This window comes from Lucilia cuprina, chromosome 3 (genome assembly GCF_022045245.1).
Source record: "Lucilia cuprina isolate Lc7/37 chromosome 3, ASM2204524v1, whole genome shotgun sequence".
Taxonomy (NCBI): Eukaryota; Metazoa; Arthropoda; class Insecta; order Diptera; family Calliphoridae; genus Lucilia; species Lucilia cuprina.
This window is the reverse complement of record NC_060951.1, coordinates 8,819,105-8,841,517: the sequence shown is the minus strand read 5'-3', so window position 1 is coordinate 8,841,517 and position 22,413 is coordinate 8,819,105. Positions and strand designations below refer to the sequence as shown.

General features: G+C 30.5%; 1 protein-coding gene across 1 annotated transcript in view; it reads right to left on the bottom strand.

Moving 5' to 3' along the window:
• Window positions 1-2,494: 2,494 nt before the first annotated feature.
• Window positions 2,495-22,413, bottom strand: part of LOC111680469 (alpha-protein kinase 1-like) — a 25,258-nt gene continuing 5,339 nt past the window's right edge. The window contains exon 2 of the mRNA XM_046946911.1: window positions 2,495-3,410. Coding sequence (XP_046802867.1) covers window positions 2,510-3,124 — 615 coding nt within the window. The 5' untranslated portion in view covers window positions 3,125-3,410 and the 3' untranslated portion in view covers window positions 2,495-2,509. The remainder of the gene's footprint in view (window positions 3,411-22,413) is intronic.

Sequence of the window (22,413 nt, the reverse complement as noted above, 5' to 3'; positions counted from 1 at the left end):
CTATAGACTAGACTATAGACTAGACTATAGACTAGACTATAGACTAGACTATAGACTAGACTATAGACTAGACTATAGACTAGACTATAGACTAAACTATAGGCTAGCTTATAGACTAGCTTATAGACTGGACTATAGGCTAGACTATAGACTAGACTATGGACTAGACTATAGACTAGACTATGGACTAGACTATAGACTAGACTATAGACAAGACCATAGACCAGATTATATACCAGACTATAGACCAGAATCTAGACCAGACTATAGACTTTGATACAAACTATAGACATAGCTATACTCCAGTCTAGGGACTAAAAACTTTTCAGTCCCTTTGCGTACACTGTGTATATGATATTTACACTATTCCTTTAAAAGAGCGATTACTATTTAATGAAATTTAATCTATTTGTTTAGACAACAAATTAAAAATAGACAAAACATTGAAATATAAATTAAAATGTATTACATTGATACATCAACATATATAACAACAACAAATACCCAGCAATGTGGTAAGTGTTAGTGTTGCCAGCTAACCTCCCTCCCTCTATAATGTTGCCATACCATATACCATATGACTTAAGCTTTGTTTATATAGTAATTGTGGTATTGTTGTTGTTGATATTTGTCAGTTATTGAAAACAATTAAGGGAAATTAATTTGACAACAATAAACACTCGATAGAAAAAAGAAGACTAAATCAATTGGTAATATGAGAGGAAATACAATATTATGTTTTTTAAGTATTTTTTTAATGAAATTGTTGCTTTTTACTTTAAAACAGAAGAGGGTGCTGGTGATGTTCATGTTTTATGTTTTTAACAATTTTAAACGATTTTCCAAACAATTTCAATTGAATAAGTTTTATGTATAAGTTTAAGGGGTTTCGAGTAAATTGAACATTCAAACTTTAAATGAAAAAAAGAAATGTTTTTTTAATTTATATCCAGTTGAGTTTTATTTTTAGTAAATTGTTTATATATATATTTTGTACTGGCTAGTATTTAATTAAAGAAATAAAATACAGTAAAAGCTGCCAACAAGGGAAATTGTATTTATGTAAATAAAATATGTTCAAACTGTGTAACTAGTAACAATCCCCTAGTTACGAATAAAGAGACTAGTTACGTTTCAATTTTTCTATATATATAAATATTTTAGAGATATTTTACTCTTTTTTGTTAGCTTTTACTGTTTATGCTGTCAGTGTCTTTGCATGATCTTTTGAAATTATATTGTCTCACTGACAAGTCTGCATATGTTTTTTTTTCTTTATTCCACATTTGTCTGTTGTCAATGAAATTTATAGAGTTTAAAATAATATTAAAAAAACAACCACTTTATGATCCAAAAAAAAAAAACACACACACAAAAATAGCCACCGAAAATGATTCATTTTTTTGGAGGGGGCATCTGTTTTAGTAATGCTTTTGTTGTATTGTTTATTTTTTTTTTGAAATATTTAATAAAAAAAAGATTTTTTTGTCAAATATAGATACAACTTAAAATTTAAATGCAAATACTTTTGTAGATTTGACATAATTATGTCATTATTAAAAAATTTAAGAACGTCGAATTTCACTAAAGCTAGCCTTGACTATAACATAGTATAGTCTATAGTCTACTCTATAGTCTCGTCAATAGTCTAGTCTATAGTTTAATCTATAGTCTAGTCTATAATCTAGTCTATAGTCTAGTCTATAGTCTAGTCTATAGTCTATAGTCTAGTCTATAGTCTAGTCTATAGTCTAGTCTATAGTCTAGTCTATAGTCTAGTCTATAGTCTAGTCTATAGTCTAGTCTATAGTCTAGTCTATAGTCTAGTCTATAGTCTAGTCTATAGTCTAGTCTATAGTCTAGTCTATAGTCTAGTCTATAATCTAGTTTATAGTCTAGTCTATAGTCTAGTCTAAAGTCTAGTCTAAAGTCTAGTCTATAGTCTAGTCTATAATCCAGTCTATAGTCTAGTCTATAGACAAGTCTACAGTCATATTTATAGTCTAGTCTATAGTCTAGTTTTTTAAGTTTTTCATCATATTTTTTTTTTAATTTTCAACTATTTTTAATTATTTTAAAAACGCAACAACAACATAAATAAAGTCATACAAATTTTGAGTCATAAAATAATGATATAATAACAATAAAATACAAAATTATTGTCTATTCCTTATTTAGAAGGAACGATAAAAATCACAGCTTTTTTTTTTTGTTCAACCGCAACTAACGTCAACATACAGAATGAATAAAACCGCAAAGACAAGTGTTGGCAACGCTATGCGAAAAATAGGCAATACAATAATAAAAAAATACAGTTAAATCTATGCTATACACTCACAAATAAATGATGACACCACATGAAAATCATGTGTTGAGATAAATTGCCATTTTAAGAGAATTTTTATTGGACATTGATTTTGAAAATTCAATAACGAATATGAATCAAATATGTGATTAAATAAAATCATAATTTTAATACAAGTTTTTAGAATTCTTTAAAAAACAAAAGTTAGTGGGCGATATAAGTTGGTAATTGGAGATTTTGAAGCGATTTATATTGTTCATACTTACTCCTGCCCGTTGTCGTTTCATAATTACTGCCACTGCCCGTACTACTACTCATACTTGTCTGTAGCACCTGAGCCGGATGATTTTCATCCATTAAGGGATGACACAACTGTAATTGCTGCTGCTGCTGTTGGTAATATTGCTGTGGTTGCCCCTCCCGATGCTGCTGTAATTGTAATTGTTGCATATTATGTTGTTGCTGCTGCTGTTGCTCATATTGTATGGCTCTCTGTTGATAGTCGAGAAAAGCATCATCTCTTTCACCCCTTAAACAAGAAGCAAAACCCCTTGAATTCGAGGTACGTCTATGAGGTACCGCCAAAGCGGCTGCATCTTTTTCCAACGAACGACAATACAAATGCGTTGTATGCGTACGCTGTAACGACTGGGATTTATTCGAACCCGTAGTCGAAGTATTTGAGCCATTTTCTATAATGGGTGTAGTGAGCGTAACCTCGGAATGAATGATGTGAAGGGGAGTGGATGAATTGGAGGAATTGGCAGCAGCAGCATTATTACGTTTATCTTCGGAGGGTGGTATAGCAACACAATTCATGATCTTTTGTTAATTGTGATTTTATAAATTCGTGGGTTTTATTTGGTTTTGTTTTATATTTTTGTTTAAAAATAATTTTTGGTTTTAATTTAAGGTAGATTTTGTTTGGTTTTTTAAAAAACTAATTCTTTTACTTTAGGTTAACATTTGTAGGCAGTGCTTTTCTTTTGAGGGATTTTTTTAAATAATAAATTTATATTTTATAAAGTTTGAGACTTTTTCGTTGCAAATGTACCTGTTGTTAAAAAACTTTATAATTTCGTTGGTTTGAAGTTTAAAAAAAATGCTGTAAAAAAGTTCAAATTGATTAGAGGTGTTGCTGGCTGAGATTAATTGAACACCAGTTGATTTTTTGCAAAATTTTGTAGCAATTATAAAGCTAATGTAGAATAAATGATCAAAAAGCTTTTCTTCAAAAACAATATCGAGTATTTTACGAAAATTCAGTGAAGGAATAACAACTATGGTTTAAGATTTAATCTTATCCAGAATTTGAAGATAATTGTAGTGAACATGTAGCATCCAATAAGGTCAAAATGAAACTTTTATCGTAATCATTTCCTGGTCAAAGAATTTATCTTGAATCGAAGTCACACTGAAGATTTTTATAGCCGTCAGCATAGGTCGATGGCGAATCAACTGTCTTCAGGTTGTGGCTTCTACTGTTAAGTAACGAAAGAACTAACTAACTAATTAACTAACTAACTAACCAACTAATTAACTAACTAACTAACTAATTATATAACTAACTAAATAACTAACTAACTAACTAACTAACTAAGTAACTAACTAACTAACTAACTAACTAACTAACTAACTAATAAACTAACTAACTAATTAACTAAATAACTTACTATCTATCTATCTATCTATCTATCTATCTATCTATCTATCTATCTATCTATCTATCTATCTATCTATCTATCTATCTATCTATCTATCTATCTATCTATCTATCTATCTATCTATCTATCTATCTATCTATCTATCTATCTATCTATCTATCTATCTATCTATCTATCTATCTATCTATCTATCTATCTATCTATCTATCTATCTATCTATCTATCTATCTATCTATCTATCTATCTATCTATCTATCTGTGCTTATGTAACTAACACTAATGAATTGCCAACTTTTTGTTTGTTAATTTCTTATTTATTATGTTTAAATTCTATGTTTTTGTGTGTTATTTAATTTTAAATTGTTTATTTAATGTATTTCAACACTTGCGTTAATATTTTAAGTTGTTTTTTAACTCTTCAAAATACAAAATTATTTAATTTTTAAACATAAACTGAAACAGTGATTTTTTTGTATGAAAATAAAGTAAACAAAACTTTTTGTTAAAATTTTAAAAAAATCAATAAACTTAAATGTAAACAATTAACCAAACTTTGAACTTTGAAGTTTTTTTTTTTTTTGATGAAATTAACCAAAAACCATAAGAAATTAAAGGCGGATGTTATTATTTGGTTTAATTTTATTTAAGTATTTGAAACAAAATAGCAAGATTTTGAAAACAAAATTACTGTAGGCGTTTTTTGTTGTTCTCGTTAGAAACTGTTCTATGTGTTTTTTTTTTTTTTTTGTGTTGCATGTGACATTTCATTTAAGAGTGACAACTTGGCGTAGCAAACAACTATGAACTCATGCTTCATAATTTTTGTGTAAAAAAGATGTATTTTTATTTTTTTTTAGAAAAAAAAGAAGAAATGTGTATGAAAATTATATGAGTTGAGCAGAAAATCAAAAGAAACACATCAAGAGGAATAAAATATTAAATGGCACGTAACTGAAGAAAACTACTTGGGTTTAATTTACACTTCCAAGTTCAATAGCCTACAACTGCTCTACAACATGTTCTATTATTATAAAAATAAAGTTATACTTATATCTCTTTTTTTATTAGCTAAATACATAAAATTCAAAAGAAAAATTCAAGTTCATACTTTAAATGACTGGTTTTTGGCAACTTTACAAAATCTTATTATGAAAAATTCTTCTGGGGTGTTTAAACTTAAACAAGTGTAAAATTGAAGGCAGAAAGCAAAATAAAACAAAAAAAAAACATAAAAAGAATCATTAAATATATAACAAACACATATGAAGTCATAAAATGTAACTTTTAAAAAAATGGTTTGTCAACTTTACTTGCAAAGGGGCGTTAATGTCATGGGTAAACTAATAGGCAACTGTACTCTTGAATTTCCTTGAAAATTTTTGAAAACATAAACAACATTTTCGCTTTAATTAAAACCAGAAATTAGCTTAAATTGTTTTTGGAATTGCGCTTTAATCATAGTTAAAATAAAGCTTTGATCGATGGTAATCTGAAAAAAAGCTTTAATTGTAATTGCAATTAAAATTGCGTTCTTTAAGTTCAATCTAATAAGTACAATCAATCGGATTTATCTTCATTTTCAAGTAGAATTAGTTTCAATAGAACTTTTAATTGAGCTTTTGCAATGAAGCTTTCAATGAAGTCAAAATTTAGCTTTAATAAAGTTTCAAATTAAGTTACAATTTATATTCGATTACAATCAAAATTAAGCTTTCAATGAAGTTAAAATTTTACTTTAACTGTTAACAAAATAAAGCTTTCAACATAGTCAAAATTTAGCTTTAATTGTATTCGAAAGTAAGCTTTAATTCAAGTCAAAATAAAACTTCAATGAAAGTCAGAAAGTCTTTTTCATTTTAACCTCAAAATAAGCTTCCAACGAAGTCAGATGAAAGTTTAGTTTCAAGTCAATATTTAGCTTTTATTGCAATCAGATTAAAACTTTGATCAATATTAGTTTTAAGCTTGAAAACAAAGTTAGAATTGTAGTCAAAATTAAGCTTCAATGAATGTCAGAATGTAGCTTTCATTATAGCTTTCATCGAAGTCAGATCAACGTCAATTTTAAGCTGTAATTGTAATCAAAGTAAAGCCTTGATCAATGTAAAACTTTAAGCTTCGATCATAGTCACAATTACGCTTAAATTTTAATAAAAATTAATCTTCTATCGAAGGCAGAATCGAAGTTAGATCAAAGTTTAGATCAAATAGAATATTTAGCTTTAATTGCAATCAGAGTAAAGCCTTGATCAATATTAGACTTTAGCTTGAAAATAAAGTTAGAATTGTAGTCAAAATTAAGCTTCAATGAAAGTCAGAATGTAGCTTTCATTTTGGCTTCCATCGAAGTCAGATCAACGTTAATGTTTAGCTTAAATTGTAATCATAGTAAAGCTTTGATCAAAATAAGACTTTAAGCTTCGATCGAAGTCACTATTAAGCTTAAATTTTAATAAAAATTTAGCTTCTATCGAAGGCACAATCGAAGTTAGATCAAAGTTTAGATCAAATACAATATTTAGCTTTAATTGTAATAAGACTAGAGCTTTGATCAATATTAGACTTTAGCTTGAAAATAAAGTTAGAATTGTAGTTAAAATTAAGTTTCAATGAAAGTCAGAATGTAGCTTTCATTATAGCTTCCATCGAAGTCAGTTCAACGTTAATGTTTAGCTTTAATTGTAATCATAGTAAAGCTTTGATCAAAATAAGACTTAAAGCTTCGATCAAAGTCACTATTTAGCTTAAATTTCAATAAAAATTTAGCTTTAATAGAAGACAGAATTAACATGCGAACTAAGCTTCGTTTGTATTGTAATTTAAGCTTCATTTGTGATCAAAATTGAAGCTTTAATCAAAGCTTAATTATATACAAAATTAAGCATAAGCCGACACTCGAGGGTCCCTATATTGGTGGATCGCACCTTGCACTTTCCATGGAACATTAAGTGTCCGTGTTCAATACGTGGTCATACTACGAGATCTTTTACCATCGTCAGTTCTTTCTGGATGTTGACCAAGTAGTCAGCGATGCTCATCTTATGTGAGCAGTCCCAAAAATATCCTTGTGTCAACATCGCAATATCATGCCCTGCAACATTGGCATGTCCCTATAACCAGAGAAGTTCTAGATTCAAAAAGTTCGCCATCTTGTAAGGAGACGTTCGACATTTGCGAACCTATCTGGATGTCGTATAGGCTCCAGTTTGAGATTTCATGTCAAGCTTACTATCGATTCAGAGAGGAATATTTCTATTGAATATCCAGTAGAACTCCATCCAGTTTAGCTCTCTATTTATTGCAGAGATTTCAGCTTGTAATATGCTGCATTGGTAGTGCAGCTTTAAGCTCACTGCTTTATTGAAACTTACTGCTCAGCTCAGGGCAAGTTGCTTGGCCAGTACATGAGTACGAAAAGAACAGAAGATAGTGTACTCCGGTGATCAACAGTGCAAGGGACCACAAAATACTTTCAATAGCTCTGCAGTATGAGGTGTACAAGCGAAGAATTAAGTTCTCTAAGTTTCCATGTAAAGAGCAAAAGCTTTACTCTGTGCCTATCACTGCTGTCTTTTTAAGTTCCTTTGTATAGAGCAAAAGCTTTACTCTGTGCCTATCTTGTTAGCTTTTTATGCATATATGTGTTCACTTTCGTAGGAAAAAAAAACAAAGTGGAAGAAAAGAGCTTTTTAAATTGAACTCCCTTTACCTATCTCTACTCTATTCTACTTAAAGCAGAGTAAATACGCAAAAGCAAAAAAAGCTTAAGCTCAGACATTGACATAGAAAGGCAAAAGAGCAAAGCAAGGAAACAGAAGAGTTTTGGAGAAGAGAGCTTTTTCCTTATGTGTGCTTTAATCTAGGAAGGGAAAATGCTAGAAAAACTATAACTTAAATTAGAATTTGGCAGAGAGTAAATCACAAGCTGTCTGTCTCTTGTTGTTTACTTTCAAAAAATAAATGAGAGCAGTTCATAAGAGATCAGAAATCCTTTGAAGAAGAGAGCTTTTGTGTGATTTAATCTAAGAAAGAAAGAGCTAAAATAAAACTTAGTGAGAGCAAACAGAGAGTAATACTTAATCATTATGCCTTTTGTTGTTTACTTTCTATAAAAGAGATAGAGAGCATAACATAAAAGATCTCATTGCTTAACACTGTTTTATAAACAGCGTTGCCAATATTCGCCTTGAAAGTGTCAAGTTGTCCATACATGATTAACTAAACAAAATTAGTCAATTATTTATCATTTAAATTGCAAAATTTAAAACGATATTGATTTCACTAGCTTCATGTCAATTTAACCACTTTTTTTTTGCTTCAAGTATTTGGGAATTTTATTCAATCACTTTAAATTTCGTTTTTTCATATAATTGACCACAATTTTCAGTTTATTCCTTTAAGTTATTTTAACCACAAACTTCCGCCGGTTTTCTTGTTTTATTCTTGAATAAAACAAAATCTGCTGCTGACTGTTTCATTATAGATTTTGTTTTTTTTTTGTAATTTTTATGGGGTTTCCTTTTACGTTTGTTCAGTTTTAGCTCATTGCCTGTGTAATTTTACTTTGATCAAGTGTTTCTGTTTTTTTTTTCCCCATTCTGCTTCCATATGACCAGAATTTGTTTTAAAAGTTTATGCAAAAATTTTGTTCTTTTTTTGCACTTAAAAGGAATTGTGTTTTTTTTTTCGTAGAGAAACTTGTTAAAAGAAAATGATTATAAATTAAAAAAAAGCTAAAACTCTGTAATCAGTTTGGGGCTATCAATTTTTGTGCCAACAAAACATTTGCATTGTTGAGGCAACAAAACAAAGGGCCAAATAAAAGTACTTTAATGGGTTTTGTTTTTGTAAACAAGGCGGATATTTCGGTCAAAAAGAAAAGGGCCAATATAAAAATGTTTTTCAATTTAACTTCTTTGATTTCTTTGCCAACAATAACAAATGGCCAATTAAAGGGAAAATAGTGAGAAAATGTAATTCTTTCAATAAATTGTCATATAAAAGTTTGCTGAATTGCTTAAAACTTAGCTGAATATGAGAAATATTAAGGGAAATGTTAAAATTATAGGAAATTTACTTTTAATCATTATTTTTCTTCTGCTGAATTGCAGAAAACTTAGCTGAATTGAAGAAATATCGAGGAAAATATTGAAAACATTGAAATTTTTCTAGAAATTATTAATTTAAACTTTGCTGAATTGCTTAAAACTTAGCTGAATAGGTGATATATAAAAGGAAATGGTTAAAATTTTATGAAATTTATGTTTAATCTCTATTTTTACTTTGCTGAATTGCTTAAAACATAGTTGAATTGAAAAAATATCTAGAAAGATATTAAGAACAATGAGAATTTTCTATAAATAGTTAATTTGAACTATGCTGAATTGCTTAAAACTTAGCTGAATAGGTAAAATATTAAGGGTAATGTTAAAATTATAGAAAATTTATGTTTAATCTCTCTTTTTACTTTGCTGAATTGCAAAAAACTTTGCTGAATTGAAAAAATATTCAGGGAAATGTTATAATTATATGAAATCTGTCTAAAATAGCTGGTTTTAATCAGCTGAATTGCATAAAATTTAGCTGAATTGAAGAAGTATCTAGGAAAATATTGAAAACATTGAAATTTTTCTATAAATAGTTAATTTGAACTTTGCTGAATTACTTAAAACTTAGCTGAATAGATAAAATATTAAGGGAAATATTAAAATTATAAAAAAATTATGTTTAATCTCTCTTTTTACTTCGCTGAATTGCATAAAACTTAGCTGAATTGATGAAATATTCAGGGAAATGTTAAAATTATTCGAAATTTATCTAAAATAGCTGTTTTTATTCAACTGAATTGCTTAAAACTTAGCTGAATTGAACAAATATCTAGAAAATTTCGAAAAAATCGAAAATTTTCTAAAAATTGTTAATTTAAACTTTGCTGAATTGCTTACAACTTAGTTGAATAGATAAAATATTAAGGGAAATGTTAAAATTATAGAAAATTAATGTTTAATCTCGCTTTTTACTTTGCTGAATTACAAAAAACTTAGCTGAATTGTACAAATATCTAGGAAATTTTGAAAAAATCGAAAATTTTCAATAAATTGTTGATTTAAACTTTGCTGAATTGGTTAAGACTTAGCTGAATTGAAAAAATATCTTAAAATCGGGTTATCACGTTTAAAAGCCTCCTAAGGACCCTAACAGACAAGGGACTTAGACCTGTCTGTTATTCAGATAATGGCGTAATACTATTAAGAGGAAAGTATACAAATTACTTGCGCAAAAGATCTAAGAGGGCTCTGTATACGGCCCTAAACTGGGCTCAAACGAATGGCCTCAATGTTTATCCGGTGAAGACAAAAAGACAAACAATTCTAAGGAAACTTAGACCTGCTTTCTAAACAAGAAGATACTGGTGACAGGCAATGTTGGTGTAATCCTTGAGAGAATATTAAAATGGTGACAAAACATAGAGGGTAGGATCAACAGAGCACATCGGTGCTGGGCGATTTGTAGTAGAACTATAGACATGAAATCCTTCTATGAAACCATTGTAATCTGGTGGTTTTTTAGGGAACTGTTTGGAATATTAAACTACTAGAGGGAGTTTAACGTATATGCTGCTAGGGTATAAGTAACTCCAAACAAGGCTCTGGAAACGCACAAACATCGGTCGAGCCAGATCGCATACTAGACACACACAGTATGTGTCGAAACGCTGATCCCAGTTCGAATGTCTTGATCAAGAGGAAAGTTTGAGCAAATACTAGAAGGAATTCGTTGTTACACGAATGGCCTTGAACTATAAAAATTTAAAACACTGATCCCAGTTAGAAAGTCTTGATCAGCGGAACATTAGAGCAAATACCAGCATGAATCCTTTGCTACATTGTTGGCCTTTAACTGGGGAACTTTGAAACACTGATTCCAGTTATAATACCTTGGTTAAGCGGGCAAATAGAGCAAATATCAGAAGGCATCCGTTGCTAAACGGAAGGCTCTGAATTTGCGAGACAAAGTAGGCCTGGGCTTTTAAATTGAAGATCCAAAAGAACTAAAATAAAACACCTTTTACGTAATCATAAGACAAGCTTCCAGGCAGAAGTCCAAGCTATAAGGGAATATATAAATTGCATTAGAATATGGCGCCTGCAGGGCTTTACATACGAATAAACGACAATGCCTTCTGGCCATTAAGAGCGAGAACAGGTGATAAAGAGAAAGAGCATATTGGATTCTAAGAAAGCTTTTACTGAATACTCTCCCAAAAAGGTAAAAGTTTTCATCAAATCAGGTACCAGGCCAATAGGCAGTAGTCGTCTCAACAGATCGAATGTATTAGCTGTAAAGTAAAACCCAAAACTATTCGGCACAACGAAAGCTGAATTAAAAATATGGGGGAGATAGAGAGAGAGAATCCTATGGGACGACCCTAATGAAAGTAGGACGAGAAATCGTTTCAAAATGAGCAAGTCTGAGGTAAGTATGATCATAGGTATTCTGAATGGACACACATGATTAGGGGGACAGCTATACAAAATAATGAAACGGTATAAAGAACCTCAAAGGTTCTAAGTGCCATCCCTGATAAGAGCAAGATGTAAAATATTCTCAAAATGAGGATACTATGATCATATGTTTATTAAAAGGAAACACAGGATTAGGGGAACATCTATACAAAATTGGATGTGCGGATTCAAATGAATGTAGTGTCAGGCATTTGTCGGCGTAAGATGCAAGTAACTTTGGAGTGTTATTTAATTTCGTTTATAACATTCCTCATGAACACTGATTGGTAAGCAAGTCTGAGATAAGTTTGATCTACGTATTTTGAGAGGACACACATGATTAGGGGGACAGCTATACAAAAGAATGAAACGGTACGTAGAATTACAAAGGTCCTACAGGACGACCCTGATGAAAGTAACACGAGAAATCTTCTCTAAATAAGGCCATACGTATTCTGCGTGGACACACAGGATAATGGGCACAGCTATACAAAATTGGATGCGTGGATTCAAAGAATTGTAGTGTGTGTATATGAAGCACTGTCTTTGCCACCTTCTGACATTTGTCGGCGTTAGATTCAAGTAACTTTGGAGTGTTATTTAATTTCGTTTATAACATTCCTCATGAACACTGATTGAAAAGCAGATCTGAGATAAGTATGATCATACGTATTGTGAATGGACACACAAGATTAGGGGGACAACTACACAAAAGAATGAAACGGTATGTAAAATCACAAAGGTCCTAAGTCCCATACCTGATAAGAGCAAGACGTAAAATCTTCTCAAAATGAGGTCACTATGATGATATATTTATTAAGAGGAAACACAGGATTAGGGGGACATCTATACAAAATTGGATATGCGGCTTCAAATGAATATAGTGTGTGTGTGTGTATGTGTAGAGAGAGGACAGTGAGCACTGTCTTTGCCACTGTTAGACATTCGCCGGCGTTAGATGCAAGTAACTTTGGAGTGTTATTTAGTTCGATTCTTCACGAACACTGATTGGAATATTCTTAGGAATTACATTCAGAAGTTTCTCTCTGGACATTGAAATATAATAGATTTAGATCCGCTAATGGCTTAGGTGTATTTCTAATCTAAAATAACTTTTTCTTTTATTTTTCAATTAATTTTTTTTAACAAATTATTAAATGTTTTTTCTTACAAAGTTATTTTCTTCCTACTTTCATATTTAAACATTGATTTTCTATTTAAAATTTGTTTTTACATAAAGTTTTGCATCATTAAACATTTAATTTAGTTTAATTAAAATAAAAAGCAAAAAAGAAAATGTTTATAAAGAAATAAAAAAAAAACATATTTTACATGTTTCTTTTTTATTAATAATAATAAACAAGTATTTCAGACAAGGAAGAAATTTTATAAAAATTAAAAAAATGTAATTTAAATTGAATAAGTTATCTAGTGGCTTTAAAAAAGTTAATAAAAGGGGAAAAATTGATTAAATATTAAATTAAATTAACTGTTCTTAAAGCAACAGATTGTGTTTAAGCCAAAACCATGTGAAGTTAACCATCATAACATAACAAAGAAGAAAAGTTAAATCAAAATTATGTTTAATAAATATATTTAAAGTTTTCCCAATCAATTATTGTATTTTAAATGTATTGCCCCACAAATTGTTTGTTAACGCATATTAATTATTCCACTCAACTAAAGTTTATTACCACTAAACAATTATGTTTATAATTTTCAAAGTTATGTTTAACTAAATTATGCGTGAAAGTGTTGAAAAGCTAAAAATTTTCTATGAAAATCTCAAAGTGATTTTACTTTTTATTTACAGAAATTTTTTATTAAAATGGAAAATCTATTTCTTTTTTTTCTCAATGAATGTGAAAGTTGAAATGAATTAAAAAATATTACACGCAATTTTTCTTCTTTTTTTTAACTTATCCCAACAATTTTAAATAAAATTTTTGTTTAATACAAAAAAGAAAACAAATTCTCCTTAAAAAAAATATTTTATACATTTGTTATTGTTTACATTTGTTTTTTTTCTCTTCGCGTTTGACAATAACTTTGACACTAGACATTATATTGTTATTTTGGGTGTGAAATAGACAATAGTGTTGCCAATGTCAATGGTTAACAAAGTAAATTATACCTTTACAAGTATAGTCGTAGTATCTAAAAATGGTTTCCTATTACCTTATAAAATTTCGTTAAAAAACATTATTAAAATAGTTGTTGAACCACTAGATAACCTTCAAGATTATTATTTTAACCGAAAATGGTATCCATAACAAATATTAGATTTCATTTATAAAAAAAAATTGATAACTTTATTTAGTTTGGAAAAGATAAACATAGACAAACTGTGGTTTAAAGGCACAGGTTGAACGACAGCACCTAGTAACACATAACTAGTTAAAGTGGAACTAAACTAGAACTGAACTAGAAATGAACTAAACCGGAACTAGAACAGAACTAGAATTAGTAGAACTAAACTAGAACAGAACTATAACAGAACTAGAACAGTATTAGAACACAACTAGAACAGAACTAAAACAGAACTAGAACAGAACTAGAACAGAACTACAACAGAACTAGAACAGAACTAGAACAGAACTAGAACAGAACTACAACAGAACTAGAACAAAACTAGAACAAAACTAGAACAGAACTACAACAGAACTAGAACAGAAAAAGAACAGAACTAGAACAGAACTAGAACTGAAATAGAACTAGAAAAGAACTAAAACAGAACTAGATAAGAACTAGAAATAGTAGAACTAAACTAGAACAGAACTATAACAGAACTAGAACAGTACTAGAACACAACTAAAACAGAACTAAAACAGAACTAGAACTAGAACAGAACTACAACAGAACTAGAACAGAACTAGAACAAAACTAGAACAGAACTAGAACAGAACTAGAACAGAACTAGAACAGAACCAGAACAGAACTAAAACATAACTAGAACAGAACTAGAACAGAACTAAAACAGAACTAGAACAGAACTAGAACAGAACTAGAACAGAACTAGAACAGAACTAGAACAGAACTAGAACAGAATTAGAACTGAACTAGAAATAAACTAGAACTGAATTAAAACTAAACTGGAACTGAACTAAAACTGAAGTAGAACAGAACTAGAACAGAACTAGGAAAGAACTAGAACAGAACTAGAACAGATCAGAACTGAACTAGAACAGAACTAGAACAGAACTAGAACAGAACTAGAACAGAACTAGAACAGAACTAGAACAGAACTAGAACAGAACTAGAACAGAACTAGAACAGAACTAGAACAGAACTAAGGAGTGAGATCGAAAAATTCTTAACACACGTTTTTCATTACATTTTTCAACCAAAGTATTATTTGATTTTTTTTTTTGATCAAGTTACCTTTGAAAAACATGTCAGTTATTATGTGTAATGTCAATTATATTAATTTTTTTGTTAATCTGATTAAAATGAATGACCAGAAAAAAGTGCGTACTGAAATTATTAAATATTTTCAACTAAACCCAACTTGGTCTTACAAAAAGTTGGCCAAGCATACAAAGGTCTGCCGTCAAACTGTTTCCAATGTTATTAACTTGTCAGTTTGGTTCAGGTAGAAGGAATGGTCCACATCATGTTTCTAAAGCCAAAAAAATAGAACGCATTTTCAAAAGAACTCCCAACACATCCGGTAGGAAAGCAGCTCGGTTAGCTCAGTGCTCGGACTATTTGGTACGAAAAGTTAAAGCTAATGCAGGTTTAAAAACATACAAGGCTCAAAAAGTTCCTGACAGGAACGCTGCTAAAAATTTAGAGGCCAAAAACAGAGCACGGAAATTGAAGTCAAGTTTTATAAAAAAAATATTCTTGCTGCATAATGGATGACGAAACGTATGTTCTGGCAGATTTTTCGCAACTTCCAGGTCAAAAGTTTTATGTTGCTGATGCTCGAGGGAATGTTGAAGAAAAGTGTAGGACCCAAAAGCTGACAAAAATTCCCAGAAAGTTCTTGTTATGGCAAGCAATATGCAGTTGCGGCAAAAAGAAGCCAATCATTTGTTACAACGGGCTCTATAAATACCGAAATTTTACATCAAGGAATGTTTACCAAAAAGGCTGCTTCCATTCATAAGACTTATACTGTGTCCACTTATTTTTGGCCTGACTTGGCATCCTGTCACTATGGTAAACAAACCCTTGAGTGGTACAAGAACAATAATGTGGTATTTGTACCAAGAGAGGCAAATCCTCCAAACTGCCCGGAGCTAAGGCCAGTGGAGAGATATTGGGCTCTTGTTAAAAGAGAATTGAAGAGTACAAAAAAGGTGTCCAAAAGTGTGGTAGATTTTAAACGGAGATGGACTACATGTTCGAGCAAAGTGACAGAAAGCACTATAAAAACGTTAATGGAAGGGTTTCCGAAAAGGGTTCAAAATTTCATCACTAATGATTAAAACTATAAAAATATTTTTGTTTTTGTAAATTGTAATAATAATTTGAATCAAATAAAAAAAAAATAAAGCTGTAAGTTTAGTGGTTTCTTTTTTATAACCATATATGTATGTTAAGAATTTTTCGATCTCACTCCTTAGAACTAGAACAGAACTAGAACAGAACTAGAACAGAACTAGAACAGAACTAGAACAGAACTAGAACAGAACTAGAACAGAACTAGAACAGAACTAGAACAGAACTAGAACAGAACTAGAACAGAACTAGAACAGAACTAGAACAGAACTAGAACTAGAACAGATCTAGAACAGAACTAGAACAGAACTAGAACAGAACTAGAACTAGAACAGAACTAGAACAGAACTAGAACAGAACTAGAACAGAACTAGAACAGAACTAGAACAGAACTAGAACAGAACTAGAACAGAACTAGAACAGAACTAGAACAGAACTAGAACAGAACTAGAACAGAACTAGAACAGAACTAGAACTAGAACAGAACTAGAACAGAACTAGAACAGAACTAGAACAGAACTAGAACAGAACTAGAACAGAACTAGAACATAACTAGAACAGAACTAGAACAGAACTAGAATAGAACTAAAAAGAACTAGAAAAGAACTAGAACAGAACTAGAACAGAACTAGAACAGAACTAAACCAGAACATAAATAGAACAGAACTAGAACAGAATTAGAACTGAACTAGAAATAAACTAGAACTGAATTTAAACTAAACTGGAACTGAACTAAAACTGAAGTAGAACAGAACTAGAACAGAACTAGAAAAGAACTAGAACAGAACTAGAACAGAACTAGAACTGAACTAGAACAGAACTAGAACAGAACTAGAACAGAACTAGAACAGAACTAGAACAGAACTAGAACAGAACTAGAACAGAACTAGAACAGAACTAGAACAGAACTAGAACTAGAACAGAACTAGAACAGAACTAGAACAGAACTAGAACAGAACTAGAACAGAACTAGAACAGAACTAGAACAGAACTAGAACAGAACTAGAACAGAACTAGAACAGAACTAGAACAGAACAGAACAGAACTAGAACAGAACTAGAACAGAACTAGAACAGAACTAGAACAGAACTAGAACAGAACTAGAACAGAACTAGAACAGAACTAGAACAGAACTAGAACAGAACTAGAACAGAACAGAACAGAACAGAACTAGAACAGAACAGAACAGAACTAGAACAAAACTAGAACAGAACTAGAACTAGAAAAGAACTAGAACAGAACGAGAAAAGGACTAGAACACAACTAGAACAGAACTACAACAACTACAACAGAACTAGAACAGAACTAGAACAGAACTAGAATAGAACTAGAACAGAACTGGAACAGAACTAGAACAGAACTAGAACTGAACTAGAACTGAACTAGAACTGAACTAGAACTGAACTAGAACTGAATTAGAACTGAATTAGAACAGAATTAGTAGAACTAAACTAGAACAGAACTAGAACAGAACTAGAACAGAACTATAACAGAACTATAACAGAACTAGAATAGTATTAGAACACGACTAGAACAGAACTAAAACAGAACTAGAACAGAACTAGAACAGAACTACAACAGAACTAGAACAGAACTAGAACAGAACTAGAACAGAACTACAACAGAACTAGAACAAAACTAGAACAAAACTAGAACAGAACTACAACAGAACTAGAACAGAACTAGAACTGAAATAGAACTAGAAAAGAACTAAAACAGAACTAGAACAGAACTAGAACAGAACTAGATAAGAACTAGAATTAGTAGAACTAAACTAGAACAGAACTAGAACAGAACTACAACAGAACTAGAACAGAACTAGAACAGAACTAGAGCAGAACTAGAACAGAACTAGAACAAAACTAAAACATAACTAGAACAGAACTAGAACAGAACTAAAACAGAACTAGAACAGAACTAGAACAGAAACTAGAACAGAACTAGAACAGAACTAGAACAGAACTAGAACAGAACTAGAACAGAACTAGAACAGAACTAGAACAGAACTAGAACAGAACTAGAACAGAACTAGAACAGAACTAGAACAGAACTAGAACAGAACTAGAACAGAACTAGAACAGAACTAGAACAGAACTAGAACAGAACTAGAACAGAACTAGAACAGAACTAGAATAGAACTAAAAAAGAACTAGAAAAGTACTAGAACAGAACGAGAAAAGAACTAGAACAGAACTAGAACAGAACTAGAACAGAACTAGAACAGAACTAGAACAGAACTAGAACAGAACTAGAACAGAACTAGAACAGAACTAGAACAGAACTAGAACAGAACTAGAACAGAACTAGAACAGAACTAGAACAGAAACTAGAACAGAACTAGAACAGAACTAGAACAGAACTAGAACAGAACTAGAAACAGAACTAGAACAGAACTAGAACAGAACTAGAACAGAACTAGAACAGAACTAGAACAGAACTAGAACAGAACTAGAACAGAACTAGAACAGAACTAGAACAGAACTAGAACAGAACTAGAACAGAACTAGAATAGAACTAAAAAAGAACTAGAAAAGTACTAGAACAGAACGAGAAAAGAACTAGAACAGAACTAGAACAGAACTAGAACAGAACTAGAACAGAACTAGAACAGAACTAGAACAGAACTAGAACAGAACTAGAACAGAACTAGAACAGAACTAGAACAGAACTAGAACAGAACTAGAACAGAACTAGAACAGAACTAGAACAGAACTAGAACAGAACTAGAACAGAACTAGAACAGAACTAGAACAGAACTAGAACAGAACTAGAACAGAACTAGAACTAGAACAGAACTAGAACAGAACTAGAACAGAACTAGAACAGAACTAGAACAGAACAGAACAGAACTAGAACAGAACTAGAACAGAACTAGAACAGAACTAGAACAGAACTAGAACAGAACTAGAACAGAACTAGAACAGAACTAGAACAGAACTAGAACAGAACTAGATAAGAACTAGAATTAGTAGAACTAAACTAGAACAGAACTAGAACAGAACTACAACAGAACTAGAACAGAACTAGAACAGAACTAGAGCAGAGCTAGAACAGAACTAGAACAAAACTAAAACATAACTAGAACAGAACTAGAACAGAACTAAAACAGAACTAGAACAGAACTAGAACAGAACTAGAACAGAACTAGAACAGAACTAGAACAGAACTAGAACAGAACTAGAACAGAACTAGAACAGAACTAGAACAGAACTAGAACAGAACTAGAACAGAACTAGAACAGAACTAGAACAGAAACTAGAACAGAACTAGAACAGAACTAGAACAGAACTAGAACAGAACTAGAACAGAACTAGAACAGAACTAGAACAGAACTAGAACAGAACTAGAACAGAACTAGAACAGAACTAGAACAGAACTAGAACAGAACTAGAATAGAACTAAAAAAGAACTAGAAAAGTACTAGAACAGAACGAGAAAAGAACTAGAACAGAACTAGAACAGAACTAGAACAGAACTAGAACAGAACTAGAACAGAACTAGAACAGAACTAGAACAGAACTAGAACAGAACTAGAACAGAACTAGAACAGAACTAGAACAGAACTAGAACAGAACTAGAACAGAACTAGAACAGAACTAGAACAGAACTAGAACAGAACTAGAACAGAACTAGAACAGAACTAGAACAGAACTAGAACAGAACTAGAACAGAACTAGAACAGAACTAGAACAGAACTAGAACAGAACTAGAACAGAACTAGAACAGAACTGGAACAGAACTAGAACTAGAACAGAACTAGAACAGAACTAGAACAGAACTAGAACAGAACTAGAACAGAACAGAACAGAACTAGAACAGAACTAGAACAGAACTAGAACAGAACTAGAACAGAACTAGAACAGAACTAGAACAGAACTAGAACAGAACTAGAACAGAACTAGAACAGAACTAGAACAGAACTAGAACAGAACTAGAACAGAACTAGAAAGAACTAGAACAGAACTAGAACAGAACTAGAACAGAACTAGACAGAAACTAGAACAGAACTAGAACAGAAACTAGAAACAGAACTAGAACAGAACTAGAACAGAACTAGAACAGAACTAGAACAGAACTAGAACAGAACTAGAACAGAACTAGAACAGAACTAGAACAGAACTAGAACAGAACTAGAACAGAACTAGAACAGAACTAGAACAGAACTAGAACAGAACTAGAACAGAACTAGAACAGAACTAGAGCAGAACTAGAACAGGACTGGACCAGAACTAACTAACGTACTAACTAACTAACTAACTAACTAGATTTTTAGTTCTTCTGCATGTTCTTTTTTATTAAATTTTTCAAAATATATAATTTTATATTTTATGTTTATTTTTAACACCAAAAATTTAGGTCAAATTTATGTAAATTGAAAACAATTTGTTTGCTGCTTTATGATTTTTAATAAAATTAACGGTTTTTTTTTTGTTGTTATGAAGCTACTTTAAATAATTAGTCAAAATCACTAACAAAGCCAACTTCCTCTCTGTAAAAGATATAACTCCCCTCGACAAAATAAAGAAGACGAAAAAAAACAACAAAAATTTCCAAACTAAAAATTACCTTTCTCGGCTCATATAACAAAGCAGCTCAATTAGCTGATAAACAAAGTAAAAAAAAACACAAAAAAAAAAACTAAACTAAAAATTATAACAACAACAATTAAAAAAAAACAACAAAAAAATTATGAAAATAAAAACCTAAAATTATAACAGATCATGAAATACTATACACTAGACAGTCAGTCAGTCAGTTAGTCAATCCACCAGTCAAGTGTAATATGTGTGATGTTGTTGCTGCTGTGGTGTGTTGATTATTTTCGATGTTGCGCTGTTGATCAACAATAACAACAACAACAAAATTTACTTAAAATTTATTAACACTTGAGTGCTTAAACAGTACATAATAATAAACTATAATTCCAAACTCTCCTGTTTGTAGTAAAGAGTAGAGAATAAATAGTAAAAAAAAACAACAAAAACAAACTCATCATTATAAGATAAATCATTTTAATAATTACACAAACAACAGCAACAAATTTAAAATAATTTTAACCAAAAATATAAAAAGAAAACAACATATAGTTCATAAAAATAAATTCTCGAAAACAATAAAACATAAATAATAATAACAACAACTTCATATGATTGTTGTCATCATTTACAGCATTGTTCTTGCTGCAATTGAGCATAAATATATAAACATAAGTGTTAGAGAAACAAAGAGGGTGAGCAAAGAAGTTGAGTTTATGATTGCTCCATCACTTTACTATTCCCCTTTGTTTTTGCTTCAAAAAAACGAACTGTGTGTTGGTAATTTAATGTTGTTGCACTAGACAACAATGAGAAATATTATTATTGCTGCTTATTATTTATTTAGTGTTGTTGTAGTTGTTGTCACTGTTGTTGCCGTTATTTAAAGTGTAGATTCATTATAATGAGGTGTCTCATTATGAACAAAGATATGACACTTTTCTTCATTTTTTCTACATTCACCAACACACCACCCCACCTCTCTTATTACATTATTTTGGAGCAACAACAACAAGAACTAAAAAAAAAACGCTAAATTGACACTTAAGTGGTACGCGAGAAAATTGAGTTAATTGTCATTTGTTATAATAAAAGAAACAAAAAATAGAAAAAAAGGAAAATAGTAAGATGAAAAAGAATTAGTAAAAAAAAGAAAAGTTTTCGTAATAAATGATGTTGTTGGGTTGTTGCAGACATGGAAAATGAGTTCTTACTTATAACAATTTTCAATAAAGAAACTTTTTTACAAAAGATTTTCTTTAAAAAGAAAAATTTTCTTTACAGAAAATCTTATTTCTTTGCAGATTTCATATTAAAAAAAAAAAATTAAATAACCCATCTTTCATAAAAGAAAATGTTTTATTTAAAATATTTGTTGAAACAATCTGTTATAATTATATAATAGTTTAAAGAATAACTGTTATTTTGACACTTTTCTATGGGAAAAAAATCTGCTCAACTTATAACAATTTTAGAGAAATGACAGTTATACTCATACTTTTCGATAAAGAAAACTGTTTTTCACAAAGTTTTCTTTTGAAAAAAACAGTTATACCAAAACTTTTCTAAAGAAAAACGGTTGAACTAAACGTTTTGTACAGTAAAACACTGTTATAACCAAAAACTGTTATACTCAAAGTTTTCGATAGAAAAAACTGTTATAAATAAAATTTTTTATAAAATAAACTGATATATGCATAATTTTCTATAGACAAACTGTTATACAGAAAATTTTCTATAGAATATATTGTTATACTCTATATTTTCTATAGATAACCTGTTATAGTAAAATTTTCTATGGAAGAAACTGGATAGATAGAACTGTTATACTCGGTGTATAGATTTCAATCTATGTATGTGTGTATGTATGTATGTATGTATGTATGTATGTATGTATGTATGTATGTATGTATGTATGTATGTATGTATGTATGTATGTATGTATGTATGTATTTATG